The 16485-nt window shown below is 43.6% G+C and overlaps 1 protein-coding gene across 5 annotated transcripts in view; it reads right to left on the bottom strand.

The window, feature by feature from the left end:
- Positions 1-16485, bottom strand: part of ZFAND4 (zinc finger AN1-type containing 4) — a 69489-nt gene that overhangs the window by 51319 nt on the left and 1685 nt on the right. For 3 of the 5 annotated variants that reach the window (XR_006355067.1, XR_006355068.1, XM_043989804.1), the window contains exon 2: positions 7393-7693. The exons of 1 other annotated variant lie outside the window; for it this stretch is intronic. Coding sequence is in view for 1 of the 4 variants with exons in the window: in XM_043989804.1 (XP_043845739.1) it covers positions 7393-7654 (262 nt within the window). In the remaining 3 variants the exon portion in view is untranslated. Of the gene's footprint in view, positions 1-7392; positions 7694-16485 lie in introns of those variants that run through there. One more of the 5 variants, XM_043989806.1, reaches the window with a different exon arrangement.

The following is a 16485-nucleotide window of genomic DNA, read 5'->3' as shown; positions in this document are numbered from 1 at the left end:
AGATGGGGGAAGGGTGGGAACGGGACTGCACACGTTCTAGACATGGTGAGCAGTGAGAATAAATGCCTGGAAGCCACAGATGGAGAGTCTTGGTGGAGGAATGGCAGGGAGGCTATAGGCTACTTTGTCCATCTTATGAGGTTCAGTTTAGCTGAAACTGGGTAACAGCATCTACTTAATCAGGAACACATAAAGGACAACACATGGCCAAAAAACTGAAAGTGAAGGAAGGAGGGCATCTGCTCTGCAGAACTCCCTCCTACCCTTTGGTCAGATTACCTTCCATACTATAGGTGACCCAAGGCTGCATCCCATATGAACTGAGTGCATGTGCCAGGAAGAGAACATATACTCCATGTTAGGAGGGCTTGGTTTCTATGTTATTTTTATTTATTTATTTGGTGAGGCAATTGGGGTTAAGTGACTTGCCCAGGGTCACACAGCTAGTAAGTGTTAAGTGTCTGAGGCCGGATTTGAACTCAGGTACTCCTGAATCCAGGGCTGGTGCTCTATCCACTGTGCCACCTAGCTGCCCCTCGAAATCTTAAAATCAAAACCAGACATCCAAGTTCTAGTGTTTTCTGCCTGTGCCCCACTCTGGAACCCACTGCCCTAAAACACACTAGTGGCCTTTCCCATCAGTGGCCATTTAAAATCTACTCATCCATGAAGACCACAGCATGCTCTATTTAGCTTCCCCAAATCTCCTAAGTAGAAATGTATCCCCACTTATGGCTGTACAGAATTAAGCCGAAGAAGTATACTGGCACACACTTAATCAATCATATACCCAAGCAAAAGGAAGCCTTGGTACTTTGTCTAGATGAGTTATCAAAATTATCAGGTCATTTGATATTTTGATTTTGGTGAGGCAATTGGGCTTAAGTGAGCCATTTGATATTTTGAAAATAAGAATTTTAGGTGGGGCTTCATAATAACTTTGATAGCTATAAAACTGGTTCTAAGACAATAAAGAAGGTATACTCTGTTACACTAATTATAAAGGTGTTCAGTAGCAGCAAATAGTTCATGGGATGACAGAGCAGGAAGGGGCCTTCAAGGTTATCTATTTGTAAACCCTTCAAGGCCAGATAAAAAACACTACAGGAGATCAGGTCCATGGTTCAATCTGAACTCTTCTCTGTCTTGGAAGCAGGATGGGAATTCAATATCCCATGAAGACATGAGTTCAGGGACACAGAGCAAAACATGAATACCAAAAAATGGTGGACTAGGAACTGCTGGAAAGGAACAGACTGAGGGCAGTGAAATCAGGGATGGAATATGGGTCAAAACCAGATATTATAAGAAGATCCAAGAGGAGGGCTAATGAGAAACACAAAGTTTCAGGGTCCAAGAGTTTAGGAGACAGGGATGGGGGTGGGGTGTTGGGCTAGACAAGAAATAAGACAGTAACTTGCCACACACAGGTTTATTCGAACACTAAGCCAGGTCAGGTGTTGACTAGTCCTCTACTTCCACCTGACGCCCAAAGCCTTCTTCCACTGGAGAACTGTTCATGCCATTGTTGTCCTCATCAACAGCCCCGGAAGCTATGATGCAAGAGCCAACTCTGAGGCATGCATGATGTGAAGTACCTGCTAACCCTCCTCCTTTTGCATGCCTCAACGCACCTTCCTCATCATACAAGCACTAAATATGGTCCCAACATAATTCCTACAGTCCTTGACCATGCCAGGTCTTGTGGGGTGGGGGTGAGTTGAGGGATGGAGGGAGTGAGCATCTGGTAGATACAAAGCCACTGTGAACAATGGAGTAGGTATCGATGCCCATGGACAAAGGGAGTGAGAGATGGTAGGCCATTAGATGTGCGGCCTGAACAACAGAGAAGGGGCCAGTGACTCCATCTGCCAGGTGCTTGCAAAGTTTCTCATGTGGAGTTCCTGCGTACTTAACCGAACCTGGCCTCACATCTGCAAAGTTCCCTGGAGTCACAGACAACTGTCTGATTATTGCAGGCTTCACTTTGGCCAGGCACTGTGCTAAGGCTGGGAATACAAAGAAGGGCAAATTGCCCCTGTCCTCAAGGGGCTCCCATTCTTTTGGGGAGAACAGACATGAAAATATCTGGGTTATGTACAAGATACACATAAAGGAGATGGAAGATAATCTCAAGAGGGGAAGGCAATAGCAGCTGGGGTACTGGAAAGGGAAGGAAGGAAACAAGTGGATTAGGGCTGAGTCCCGAAGGAAAGTCAGGATAACTAGGAGGCAGAAGTGAGACAGCAGAACATTCTAAGCAAAGGGGGACAGCCAGTGCAAAGGCCTGGAGATGGCAAATGAAGCACTAGGTGCAAGCAACTTCCTGTTCCTGCAGGCCTAGACTGCAGGGTTCATGGAGAGAAGTAAAATGTAAGGACACTGGAAAGGCAGGAAGGCAGCAGGTTATGAAAAGATTTCAGTGCTAAAGAGAGCACTTTATAGCTGATCCTTGAGGCAAGAGGGAACCACAGAGTTTACTGTGACATGGTTAGATTTGTGTTTTAGAAAAATAATTTAAGATGGTGATGGAGGATTTTATGGAGGAAGGATGGGTGTATGGAAGGAAGGATAGAAGAAAAGAAAGAAGGAAGAATAGAAGGAAGGAAAGGATCATCTCTTAATGGATTGTACTGGGAAGAGACATGAGGCGGGGAGAAGAATTAGGCTATAGCAGCAGCCTAAGAAAGAGGTGAAGAGAGTTTGAACTATTTGTGTAAATGAAAAGGAGAAATATGAGAAAGCTATTGTAAAGGTAGACATAACAAGATTTGGCATTTAAGCTCTGTCAGTTCAGTTTCTTCATCTGTAAAATGGGAATAATAGTATTTAACTCCCAGGATATTGTGAAGATAAAATAAAATATTTGCAAAGAACTTTGCAAACCTAAAAGCACTATATAAATGCTAGCTGTTCTATTTGGGAATGAGTTAAAATGAGGAGTCAAGGAAGACTGATACTGTAAACCTGGGAGGATGGACATAAGAAGAGTTCAGGGAAAAGGTGGGTTTGGAAAGAAAGACAATGAGTTCTATCCACTCTGAGCATGTTAAGCTTGAAATGCCGAAGGGACATTAAGTTCCAGATTTTAAAAGACAGCAAGTGATGTGGTACTGGAACACAGGAGAGAGTCTAGGGGTTGGATCAATATTTCTGGGAATTACATGCACAGATTAGTGAAAGCATGGGAGCTGATGAGATCACCAGATGAGAGAGTAAAGAGAAGAAGGCCCAAGACAAAGGCCTGAAGCACACCTAGGATCACCTGAATGAAGATAGAGAAAAGGCCACTCACTGACAAGTGGTCAGACAGGTTGGAAGAGAACCAGGAGAGAACACTAGCATGAAAGTTGCAGAGAAAGGGCCCAGGTTAGGCGACCAACAACATCAAGTGCTTCCGAGGATAAGACAGATGAAGACTTCGAGATCAATGGTAAGTTTGAGGGTACAGCCTCATACAGAGGGTTAAGAAGAAATGAGAGGGGGCAGGTAGGTGGTGCAGTGGATAAAGCACTGGCCCTGGATTCAGGAGGACCTGAGTTCAAATCCAGTCTCAGACACTTGACACTTACTAGCTGTGTGACCCTTGGCAAGTCACTTAACCCTCATTGCCCAGCAAAATAAAAGAGAAGAAATGAGAGAACCCAGAGACTAGCTACTGGCATAAGAACTAACTATTTGGAAAAAACTGCAGGGAAAACTGGAAAATAGTATGGCAGAAACTAGGCATATACCAACATCTTACACCATATACCAAAATAAGGCCAAAATGGGTACATGATTTAGATATAAAGGGTGATACCATAGTCAAATCTGGAGAGGAAAGAGTAGCTTACCTCTAAGATCTATGGAGATGAGGAGAATTTATGACCAAACAAGATATAGAGAATATTATGAAATGCAAAATGTATAATTTTGATCACATTAAAAAAATTGTACAAACAAAACCAATGCAGTCAAAATTAGAAGCAGAAAGCTGGGAAACAATTTACAGTCAATGTTTCTGATAAAGGCCTTATTTCTAAAATATATAGAGAACTGAATCAACTTCACAAGAATATGAATCATTCCCCAATTGAGAAATGGTCAAAAGATATGAACAGGCAGTTTTCAGACGAAGAAATCAAAGCAACCCATAGTCATATGAAAGAATGCTGTAAATCATTATTGATTAGAGAAATTCAAATTAAAATGCCTCTGAGGTACCACCTCACACCTATCAGATTGGCTAATATGACAAAAAAAGAAAATGATAAATGTTGGAGAAGATATGGGAAAATTGGGACACTAATGCATTATTTTTTTCTTTTCTTTTCTTTGCAGGGCAATGAGGGTTAAGTGACTTGCCCAGGGTCACACAGCTAGTAAGTGTCAAGTGTCTGAGGCCGGATTTGAACTCAGGTCCTCCTGATTCCAAGGCCAGTGCTTTATCCACTGTGCCACCTAGCTGCCCCACTAATGCATTATTGATGGAGTTGTGAACTGATCCAACCATTCTGGAGAACAATTTGGAACCATGCCCAAAGGACTATAAAACTGTGCTTACTCTTTGACCCAGTAATACCACTACTAGGTATGTATCCCAAAGAAATCATAAAAAAGGGAAAAGGACCCACATGTAAAAAAATATTTATAGCAGCTCTTTTTGTGGTGGCAAAGAATTGGAAATTGAGGGGATACCCATCAATTGGGCAATGGCTGAACAACTTGTGGTATATGAATGTAATGGAATACTATTGTGCTATAAGAAGTGATGAGCAGGTAGATTTCAGAAAAACCTGGAAAGACTTAAGTGGACTGATGCTGAATGAAGTAAAAAGAACCAGAAGAAAATTGTACACAGTGACAGCAACACTGTGTGATGATCAGCTGTCATAGACTTGGCTTGGCTCTTCTCAGCAATACAATGATCTAAGACAATTCCAAAGGACTCATGATAGAAAATGCTTTCCTAATCCAGAAAAATAATTGTGGAATCTGAATGTGGATTGAACCATACTATTTTTTCTTTTTTTTTTCTTTTTTCTTGAGGTTTTTCCCCTTTGTTCTGATTTTTCTTTCTTTCTTTCTTTTTAATCATAAAAGCATTTTATTATTTTCCAGTTATATGTAAAAATAGTTTTCAACATTTATTATCTTAAGATTTTGAGTTCCAAAATTTTCTCCCTCCCTTCCCTCCCCCCTCCCCAAGACAGAAAGCAATCTGATATAAGCTATATATGTACAATCACATTAAACACATTTCTGCATGTCATGTTGTGAAAGAAGAATCTGATTCTTTTGATGTTTAACATGACTGTACATATGTAACCTATATAAGATTGGTCACTGTCTTGAGGAGGGGTGAGGGAAAGGGAGGGAGGAAAAAAAAATTGGAACTCAAAATCTTATAAAAAATGAATGTTAGAAACTATACATGTGACTGGAAAAAAATAAAATACTATTAAGATTGAAAAAAAAAAAGAAGAGAGTGAGAGGAGAGGAAGTGGAGAAAAATGGTATAAATGACTTTCCCAGGCAACAAGCATTAATAAGGGCTTGCTATGTGCCAGACACCTTGGCAAGCATTGGGAATACAAGAAAAGGCAAAAACATTGTTCCTAACCTTGAGGGGCTCACTAGCAAATGGGGGAAGAAATGGGAGACACAACATGCATACAACTTTGTATGTACATACAAGATAAGTATACGGGGTAAATTGGAGGTAAGGGAAAAGGAAAAGAAGAAAGTGAGATGTAGAATCTTTTTTTTCTTTTTGAAAGCAATCAAGATTAAGTGACTTGCCCAGGGTCACATGGCCAGTAAGTGTCTGAGGCCATATCTGAACTCTTGACTCCAGGTACTCCTGACTTCACGGTCAGTGCTCTATCCACTTCGTCACCTAGCTGCCCCAATGTAAGCTGAACCTTTTTTTTTTTTTTTTTTTGCAGGGCAATGAGGGTTAAGTGCCTTGTCTGGGGTCCCACAGCTTTTAAATGTCAAGTGTCTGAGGCCAGATTTGAACTCAAGTCCTCCTGAATTCAGGGCTGGTTCTTTATCCAATGCCCCACCTAGCTGACCCCGTAAGCTGAATCTTGAAGGAGATCCCTTCCAACTCTGTGAGCTTACAAGTGCTTATTCTTTTTTTTTTTTTTTTTTTTTGCGGGGCAATAGGGGTTAAGTGACTTGCCCAGGGTCACAGAGCTAGTAAGTGTCAAGTGTCTGAGACCGGATTTGAACTCAGGTACTCCTGAATCCAGGGCCGGTGCTCTATCCACTGCGCCACCTAGCTGCCCCCCACAAGTGTTTATTCAACAAAAATGTCTAAAAAATACTTGCTCCTTAGAAGACTACATGTGGATCAACGAGTACCTAGATCATTAGGCCCATCATAGGAACCTAAATGCAAAATAGGATTATTATAGAATTATGCCTTCAAATTTTGATAGTTAAGCAAACAAAAAAAGAAAGTCTCTCAGGTTACAACTATTAAGTCCAGATTCTATTGCCTTGAGGAAGCCCAGATTCCACCTCTGCTCAAGTGTCAGACTTCTTCTCACGGGAAAAGGGGATTGAAGTCCCCTCCCACCCCCCACGAACCACTGACTGAGCTGGAGGGACACACTATTACTCCTCCACTCTGGAGCCAGAGCTAGCTGCACATGCATCTAAGGAGAGAGCAAGGAGGCCACTAATGAAGCTGATCTATCACTTCATCTGATGAGAAAAACATATTTCTTATGCTCTTTTCAGTGGCATGTAGAATCAAGAGAAATGTTTCAGGAACTTAAAAGGCATATACACAAAACCTAGAAACTGGGAGGAAAAAAGGGCCGGGCCTAATGACTGTCCCAAGGAAATAAAATGTAAAAATGAGCCATTGTAAACAGCAAGAGAATTTTGGCAACATGTTTCGGAAAGTCACAACTTTTCTTGGCTACAATTCTAAGACTGTCTGCATTAAAAATGACCCACAACTGAGCTGGATTTCAGAGCAATGTATTTTTTAAAACATCATAAGCAAGATATTTATTATGAGGCAATGAGATAAGGAAATAAAGGTGTTTTTATGGGGTAATTTCAAAGATGAAAGGCAGAGTGAGAGATGGGACAGAATGGCCTCAGAAGCAGGAACACCTGGGTTTGAGCACTGTCTCTGAAATACATTGGCTTCATGACCCTGAGCAAGGGTCCCAGGCAACTCTGCCACTCTAAGTTACAGAAAATCTGCCGACCTTCGTTGGTAGAAGGAAACTTCCCTCCAGGATCTTCCTGCAGAGATGAAATCCCTGGCCCAGATGGCCGCCCTTCCTCTCTATCCCCCCCCCCATCCAGTTAAATCACGCCACTTCAAAAGCATTAACCTACACTGACAGCATGACACTTAGTAATAAGAATTAAGAATACAACTACCTTCTAATCTTTGAATTTTAGCTTTCACAGAGATGACAGTTTCAAAAGGTGAAACCCTCAACTCAAAGCATGTCCCCGTCAGTGTCTCAATGAAAAGCTCCATAGTCTCGTAGAAAGGAAGTTTGTAGTAAAATGGTCCCACGTTATCTTCATTAAAGAACGGAGGTTCTTTCTTGTTAGCCATTAGACTGACTTTTCCGATTCCTTGTGGATACGCTGTAGACAATTGTATTCCAGTTCTAGCCAAATGAGCTCTGAACATTGGCTACGTATCTTGTGGGTCATGTTTTGAGTTCTGCACCTAAAACATAAGAACAATGGGATCAGTCCTACCTCAAGCCAAGCTCCTCCTGCCAGCGTTCCTGGCTCACACTCACTTTTCAGCCGCTCCCCAACCCACTGGCTGTGCACCTTTCCATTCAGAATGTACCTTCCTGCAGGAATGAGGAGGAGGCTGGCTTCCAGAACCATACAAGAAGAGACCCCGGGTTCCTCTGGATACCGAGGACTGGAGGGAGAGAAGGAAGTAGAGAGAGGCTCCCAGCACGGCCCGGTGAGAGCCCTGGGAAGGAAGAGTGCCAGCCAGGGCTGTGGCAGAAGGGAGCGGTAGCAAGTGAGGGAGAGGCTCTTGGGGGTGCAGGTTATTTGTGTGCCCAGGCAATTTCTAATCACAAATCAGACAGCTTTTCTATCCAGAATTGGTGCAGCTAGAGTTCTCTCAAACCAGGCCAACCAGGTTCTCAAAATCCAGGCCTGCCATGATCAGGATTTGGGGGCTACAGAGGGACACTGGAACCAGCAAGATGCAAGGGAGAGAACAGTGGGTTTTAAGGTCAAAAGACAGCAATCAAGATACTGACTCTGTGACCCCTGCAAGCAGGTATTAAGTAAATGCTTCTTGATTTGAATTCTCTAAAATTCAAACAATACTGAGGAAAAGAAAATAGGATAGGGTGGTAAGGTCGCTGGATCTGGAGTCAGAACATATGCATCGGAATCCTGGTTCTGCTGCTGAGTCTATTTCGACATCTGTAAAGTGAGACGACTGGATGAAAGGATCTCCAAGCTCATGTTCCACCTCTAAATCCCATATGCCTCTTCCCTCGGGAACTGGGACGGGGAAGATCTAGTGTTACTATACTGCTTTGAGCTTGACTTGTTGGCAGGATATTCAATTCTGGATACGATGACCACAGTAAGTAAGGAAGGACACCAGAGATCTGGTATCTCAAAGCATAGGAAAAAAAAATCCAGGAATGGATGAACTCACCAATGAAATGGGTACAAAAGGAGAAGGGCAGTGGCCTGAGTAGAGGACCCTGGCTGTACTGGAGCAGCCTTAAGCAAGGAAGCAATAAAGGAGCAATGAGTCAGGTAAGCTGAGAAGTAGAGGTGTAAGGACTCTGAAAAGAAGTGACTGAGAGGATCTAACCCCAAGCTGAGCCAACAGCATAAAGGAGAGGTCTATGACATGGCCACAAGCAACAGCTCTGGCTGTTATTACTAAAAGAATGTTCAAAGCCATCATTTCCCCTTAAAACGTGCTCCTTTTGCTTTTGGAATTCTCCGAAAGTCAGCCTCAGTCACTCCGAGTTCAGTTCCAGACAGCATGTCTTGGGAAGGATGGGGAGAAGAGAAGAGTATGTAGCATAGAAGGTTCTGTTACAGACACAGGCTGTGTTTAATCTGGAGAAGAGAAGGCCTGACGGAGAACATGGTAGCTGGCTTCAAATGTTTGCAGGGCCGATGTGTCGGAGGGTTAGATTCATTCTGTTTGGCCTGGGAGCACGGAGAGAATGTTCAGAGAGGAAAAACAAGCCTGGCTCTGAGGAAACACTCCAATAACACAAAGTATGAGGGCTACTGTGAGAGGCACAGTAGGAAGGACCACCTCGAGAGGCATCGGGCCCCCTGACCGAGGCCTTTGGGTAAAAGCCAGGTGACCCTTTGCTGGATATGCTGAAGACGGGTTTTTAATGATAGAGTGGATCAGATAGATAGCCTGCATGGATATTTTGTGATTCTTTGACTGCCGACTCTCTTGCAACTCTCACTGGGAGCTAAGTCTTTGAATCTACATCTGAAAACTCCTTTTCCCTTCCTACTACCCAAATCCTAATTCACTTTCAATTCAATTAGAAGCAATTTATAGAAAATATAGTATATTCAAAGCACCACTGGTAGACACTGGAGAAATAAAGAAGTAAACGATAGCACCTACCCTCAAGGAGCCTAAAATCTAATATATGTCCACACTGAAGGAAGGACTAGAAGGAAACAAGAATTTACTAAGTGCCTACTATATATGTGCTGTGCTAAGTACTTTACACATATTATCTCATTTAATCCTCACAACAACTTTGGGCGGTAGGTGCTATATCATCCCATTTTACAGCTGAGGAAACCGAGGCGGCCAGCAGTGAAATGACTTGTCCAGGGTCACCGAGCTAAGAAATCTCGGAGGCTGGATTTGAATTCAGGTTTCCCTGACTCTGAACTCAGCACTCTTATCAACACCTAGCTGCCTTTAATGAATGAGCATTAATTAAGCACTTACTAAGTGCCAAGCACTTAGGATACAAATACAAAAATGAGATAGTTACTGCCCTAAAGAAACTTACAGTCTAATGGGAGACACTATATTAGGGAGATTATTGAACAGGAGAGAAACTTATGGTCCAGGAAGTCACAAAGATCGTGAGTGGAAGAAAGTAGCCCAATAATGGGCTCTTCTTTTTAGACACAGTTTTCAGAGAAGGGAGGGAAGGTTGTGCAGGTTGTGAATGGCTGGGGTGGAGATAAGGATGTATGGCTGGGGAGCCAAGTCTAAGTAGCTTAGCTCCTCCCAGGTAGGGTCTCAGGTGGTCTGCTTTGGGGGCTGGAGGCACAGTGGCCACAAGGAAAGCAGTATGGAAGATGGGCAGGGTGACAATGAAGTGAAAAAGGTCTCAATAAGGATGAAAGAAATTTTTTTTTGGGGGGGGGAGGGTGCTCACACCAGGGAAACTGAGCACCATAAGGAAACAAAAGATTTCAACAGGCAAGCAACATGAAGGAGTTCTAGGTCCGAGGGAAATTCTGTGAAAATGGAGTGAGGAAGATGGAATTAAAAGGAAACAGCACAGTTTGGCTGAGATGTACAATAAATAAACAAGACTAAAGAAAAGCTGAAACAAAAGATTAGAGCCACACTAAGGGCAAACTTAAATTAGAGCCAGGCTAAGTTTTATTTTACTCTGTGGGCAAATAGGGACAGCTAGGTGTGGATAGAATGATAGGCTTTGGGTTGAGTTCAAATCTGGCCTCAGACACTTATGAGCTGTGTGACCCTGAACAAGTCACTTAACCCTGTTTGCCTCAGTTTCGTTGTCTGTAAAATGAGCTGGAGAAGGAAATGGCAAACCATTCCAATGTCTTTGCCAAGAAAACCCTAAATGGGGTCATGAAGAGTCAGACACAACTGAAAAATGACTTAACAACAAAACGGGCAAATTGCTACCCAAGGTTTCTGACTGGGGGAATGTGCCCTGCAAAGGGAATTTTGGTAGCTAAGTGAAAACTGCGAGGAAAAGGACTGAAGGAAAGGTGCCCAGCTTGAAGCAATTCCAAGAGTCCGTTAGTTCTCACCTGGATCATTGCCAATAAGCTCTTCACTGGCCTCTGTCTTTAGTTCTGCCCAGTTCGATCCAGCCTATCAATCTTCTGTTCACATCATTCCTCAGGCTCAAAACTCAGAAAGCCCAAACACACTCCTCTAGGCCCTCCAATGTGCACCTCTCTATTCCAGCCTTTTCACTCCAGACAAACTGAACTACTGTTAGTTAGACTCATCTCTTTAAGATTAAATCTAGGGGGGCGGCGAGGTGGCGCAGTGGATAGAGCACTGGCCTTGGATTCAGGAGGACCTGAGTTCAAATCCAGCCTCAGACACTTGACACTTAACTAGCTGTGTGACCCTGGGCAAGTCACTTAACCCTCATTGCCCTTCAAAAAACCAAAAAAACAAACAAAAGATTAAATCTATGCCAGTGTCCTCATCACGAAGATTCTTAACTTGTTTTTGTATCATGGACCCCACGCCTTTGGCAGTCTGGTGAAGCCCATGGACCCCTTCCAAGAAAATCACTGTTTCAAAACGCATATAATAAAATACACAGGATGACTTAGAAAAATTATATGGAACTATAGCTATCAAAATACTTTTAAAAAAGTTCATGGGCCCCAGGTTAGGAACCCCTGTTCTATCAGAATCACTAGGATTATTTCTATTACGGATGTGTGCTACTTTGATGTTTTAATAATCTTGTGAATTTGGGATCTTTTAATTCCAGCAAAGGTATATTCTTGGGACGACTATACCCAATGACTCAAATTTTCACAAGTCATTCTGAAAACAGTAGTGTAGCATTTGCTTCTTTTCAGAATATGCTAATTAGGTAGATATAAGCTCATTATAGAAGTACTGTGCATATTCTTTAAGGACCATAAATAAAACTCAGCAAGGAAAACAGGGACACTTTGTGGACTGTGTTCTGTAGATTCTGATTTGGGAGTGTATAGTTTTGCTGGGTCTAATTTCTTTTAATTTCATTTTGATTCTGTGTGGTGCTTGGTCTTTTTTGTGCTATTAAAGGGCATACAATCCAGATTTCTGGTTAACCAAATAAGGGGTGGGGTGGAGATGACCCTTCAAAGGAGCAAAATAATGGGTTTTTCAGAGATGTTCTGCTACCCTCATCATGAAACTTGCTTTTTAAATCCCACTTATTCCTAAACACCCACCTGGGTCTGATTCAATAAAAAGATGTATTACTCAGGGCCGTTAGTATACTTCTTCTGTCTTTCCTAAGCAAGTAAGAAGCATAACATTACTTGCTGCCTCTTTGGAAACATCCTAGACTTTTTTGTTTTCATGTTTTTGCTCACATTCTAACTAATTTGCTCACCTTCTAACTAATTCCCTCCCCATCATCCCTGGGGCCTGTTGTAAAACCAACCCAGCTTTCAAGGTGAAACTCAAAAGCTGCACTGTTCACAAAGCCTTCCCTGGTCCCCAAGCCAGAAATATCTCTCTTTCCATCTCCTTGGCCCTCGAAGCATGCGGTACATTCTTATACATTTGGGGTGCTCTAATAAGTATTCCACTTATTTATGCATGTGTTTCATCTGCTTGTGATTAGTGGCTTGAAGCTCTCCATGGACAAGGCTTATTTCTCACTTCTCTGTGACCCTCCTCAATACTTAGCGTGATACCATGCATACTGTGGACACTCAATCAAGGTGGTTACACTTGCTGGTGTAGAAAACACAAGCCAGATGGGCAGGGACTGGAAGAACTAAAAGAGGATCAAAGAGAAAGCCAGGCAGAGCAGGTAAGGAAACGCAAGAGCACCCGGGCACTCTGTCCATGTGTGTGTAGCGCTGGAGATGAAGGTTCATAAGGAAAATGCAGAAAGTGGTGAGTAAAAGGGACACGGTCACAAAGGACTGTGAAAAGACGCAGAGATGTAGAAGGCAAGCTGAGAAAAAACAAGCCCTCCCAAGGGCTGTGTGCATTCTGCAGGCCATGGGGCACCAAGTGGAGGCCATATTGAAGCAACTCCCAGATTGCAGACAGTTACCTGAAATAAATGGACTCAGGCTTGTTGCTCCTTTATCCTTTGGGTCTTGTGACAGAAGTGTTTGTTGGGGAAGTTTGGGGGTTGGTGGATAGAAAATCCATTGAAAAATAGCCTGTTAGAGTTACATAGAAAGTCTATTTGTAGACAACCAGGTAATAATGCATGACTCAGCAATTAAAAACTGCTTCAAGAAAGTACTTTCTTTACCTAAACTCCAATTTACACAAACCTCCTCAAGAAAGAAGATGTAGGTGAAGCTGTCAGCTTTCCCCTTAACAATGATTACCTGGTGACTTGACCCCTGTGGTGCCCTGACATCCAAGTGTTCTGAGCTCCCCATGATACATGGCAACAACCTGGCTCCAATTCCCTACATTCATCATGGGCTTTGAGAGGCTTATGGGAAGAATGTCTAATGGGAGATTCTGTTGGAGGTCAGGACTGATGGTGTAACAATAGTAGTAGTGACAAACTAACGATTCCCCCAGTTGTCTTGGTCTCCAGACTATTCATCCTAGCAGATCTAGAGGGACTGTTCATACCCACTTGAGGCAGAGATGACTGTAACAGCTAAACAAAACATAAACTAAGGCAAGGAAGGGAGGGAGGAGCCATGGGCCTAAATAATCCCAAAGCTCAACAGAACCCCAAATTATCAAATTGTCTACAAATGGGGCCTGAATACTTGAGAATTCCCTATTCCCCAACCTCAGGTTTGAATCTGAACATTTTATTATGGTAAAATCAGCAAAAAAGGATCCAGAAAAGCAGAGTTCTTGTGAGGGCCAAGCAGCTGATGGCTCTGACAGAGCCCCTGACTGCAACCTCAGGGGGGAGAAAACACACCCCAAACTGAAACACATTCCCCCTGGAAACAAGGTTACAAATGGTGGCTGGGGTCTAGAGTACCAGGGCAAAACGGGTTCTTTCAGACTGGCCTAGGAGTGTGGCTACCACTCATCACACTATGGAAAGACAAACATTCAATGTTCCAAACAACAAACAGGAACACAACCCATCCTCAGTCATTTGATGCTTGAAAGGCCCTCCAACCTCTTCACTGCACCTCTCCAACAAGTCTCACTAGTCTGTGAAACCTTCCCTGATCATGATAACCAAGAATGTACTTCCTTGCCACGAAATTCTTTCAGAATCTGTTTGTACCATTTATTTTCTGCTTACAGTAAATTTGTGTTGTAGAACATCCCTTCATATTTAGAGGCTTTGGCTATGGGGCAGCTAGGTGGCATAGTGGATAAAGCACCGGCCCTGGATTCAGGAGGACCTGAGTTCAAATCCAGCCTCAGACACTTGACACTTACTAGTTGTGTGACCCTGGGCAAGTCACTTAACCCCCACTGCACCGCAAAATAAATAAATAAACAAACAAATAAATCACTTATAAGCACTGTGTTGTTCAGTTGTTTAAGACTCTTTGAGACCCCATTTGGAGTTTTCTTGGCAAAAATACTGCAGTGGTTTGCCATTTCCTTCTCCAGGCCATTTTACAGATGAGGAAATGGAGGCAAACGGGGTGAAATGACTTGCCCAGGGTCACAGAGCCAGTATGTGATGCCAGAGTTGACTTCAGGCCCAATGAGCTATCCACTGCGCCACCTAGTGGCCGCTATGAAGACGGAGGGGACGGAAACTTAGAATCAGGAGATACTGGGCTTGGAACCCTGGCTCTGAAACCCACAAGCCTGGGGCAGTGCACCAGTCACAAGCTTGGAGCTTCAGCCCCTAGTTTGTAAAATGGAGGGAATGATGATTAATTACGACCGATAACATGTGCAGAGTGCATAGGCTCCCGACAACCACAGCTCCGAACAGCTGCAACTTACAGATGGGGGAAATGAGACTCAGCAGCCAGGTGACTTATGGTCACAGGTGATGTTTATGGTCCCGCACAAACAAACCGGGGGCTTCTTGACGGCAGTTCTAGGATCCTACCCACCACTGAAGGGACAGAGGAGCCCTAACCTCCCACATAAGAACAGTGCCAGGCTTCGGTGCTTCCTAAATATGGGAACAATCATGCCGGTGCTCTTTCTTTCTATCCCCAACAGAGAAAGATCTGAATGATAACCATTAGTGCCCAGCGTTCGTCTCCTCCTCTGAAGGGCTGTATGAGAGAAGAGGCTTCGTGAGACAAAAGAACTGCCGAGGGAAAGTGGATTTTGAGCACACTCACATCCTGTTTGTTACTTGTCTCCATCTCCAGCTAAGAAAAGGTGGAATCTACCTTATCTGTAAATACTCCCAAAGGAAATCTTCTCACCTTTCCTGATTCTGATGGAGAGCCAATGCAGTAGAAAGAACTTGGGTGTGGAGCTCGTTCGAAGCCCACCTCTGGCATGTCCTGAGCAGGCAGGCCACCTAATCCTCCTAGGCCTGTGTCCTCTTCCGTAAAGTGAGGGTTTGGGGTCATACGGTCTCTGGGTGTCCTTCAAGCTCTATGAACCTAGTTTTCAGTCAACATTTCAGCAGGATGGAAAGTAACTGACTATCGTCCGAATACGGGAAGAACTTTTGCTGGTCCTCACTGCTCCAGACTAAATAACCCTACACTTTTCTCAATAACCTCCACAGATCTCAGGAGAACCCCAGGTTCTCCAAATACCTTTTTTTGTTAGTTTAAAATCTCAGTGCAGCTTTCCCTGGTCACTGGAGAATCTTCAGGGGAGCTGGTTTTCATTCTTCTTCAGGACAATGTTCGCTCTTATTTTCTTTACAAAGAGGCCAATGAAGCCCCTTCTAAAGCCCAGAACAAGCCCATTAAGTCACAGTAGAATTGCTAGAGAACAGGAGTGAGATCATTTACCAAAGTGCACAATCAAGTCTCTCCTAAGAGCAAGGAAGGCTTTGTGCTAAGCACTGGAGATAGAAAAAGCTGGCGATGGTAGAAAGAGAATTCCATTCAGAATCAGATGTGGTTTGGAGCCCAGCTCCATGTGCATTAGTTGTGGGACCAGGGTGGGGTTTCCTCATTTATAAAATGAGAACAATTGCACTGGGTACCCCACCGGGTTGGAACCCTAATGGTCTAGAAATGGGGTCCTGTGGCTCACTCTACCTGGCTGCATGTTGTACATCTCAGAAGCAGGAGGTTCTTAGAGTATCAGGCAGAGGATGCCCCCGGAAATCCAGGCCATTCTCTTGGACCTTTCCCACAATGAAGGCCCAGTGCAGACAGCCCTGAGTAATCGGGCAAATCGCCTCCCTTTTGGTTAAGGGGATTCCCTCAACTTGTCTTTCTGAGTTGCCTTTTTTTTTTTTCAGAAACACTGGACTCTGAACATGCAGGAAGCCCTGAGTGTGTCAAGGATGAAGCTCCCCCTGAGCTGACAGGCTCACTGGGATGCTGCTTGGACAGCTAGAGTCTTCTGCAGATAAGGGAGCCCTCCTATCTTCAGAACTTAGCAGTTCCCAAGGGAAAAGAATGGGGCCTTTGCCCTTTCCTGGCTTCTCT

This window comes from Dromiciops gliroides, chromosome 2 (genome assembly GCF_019393635.1).
Source record: "Dromiciops gliroides isolate mDroGli1 chromosome 2, mDroGli1.pri, whole genome shotgun sequence".
Lineage (NCBI taxonomy): Eukaryota > Metazoa > Chordata > Mammalia > Microbiotheria > Microbiotheriidae > Dromiciops > Dromiciops gliroides.
Note: the sequence above shows the minus strand (reverse complement) of the source record. Positions and strands in the feature narration are given on the sequence as shown.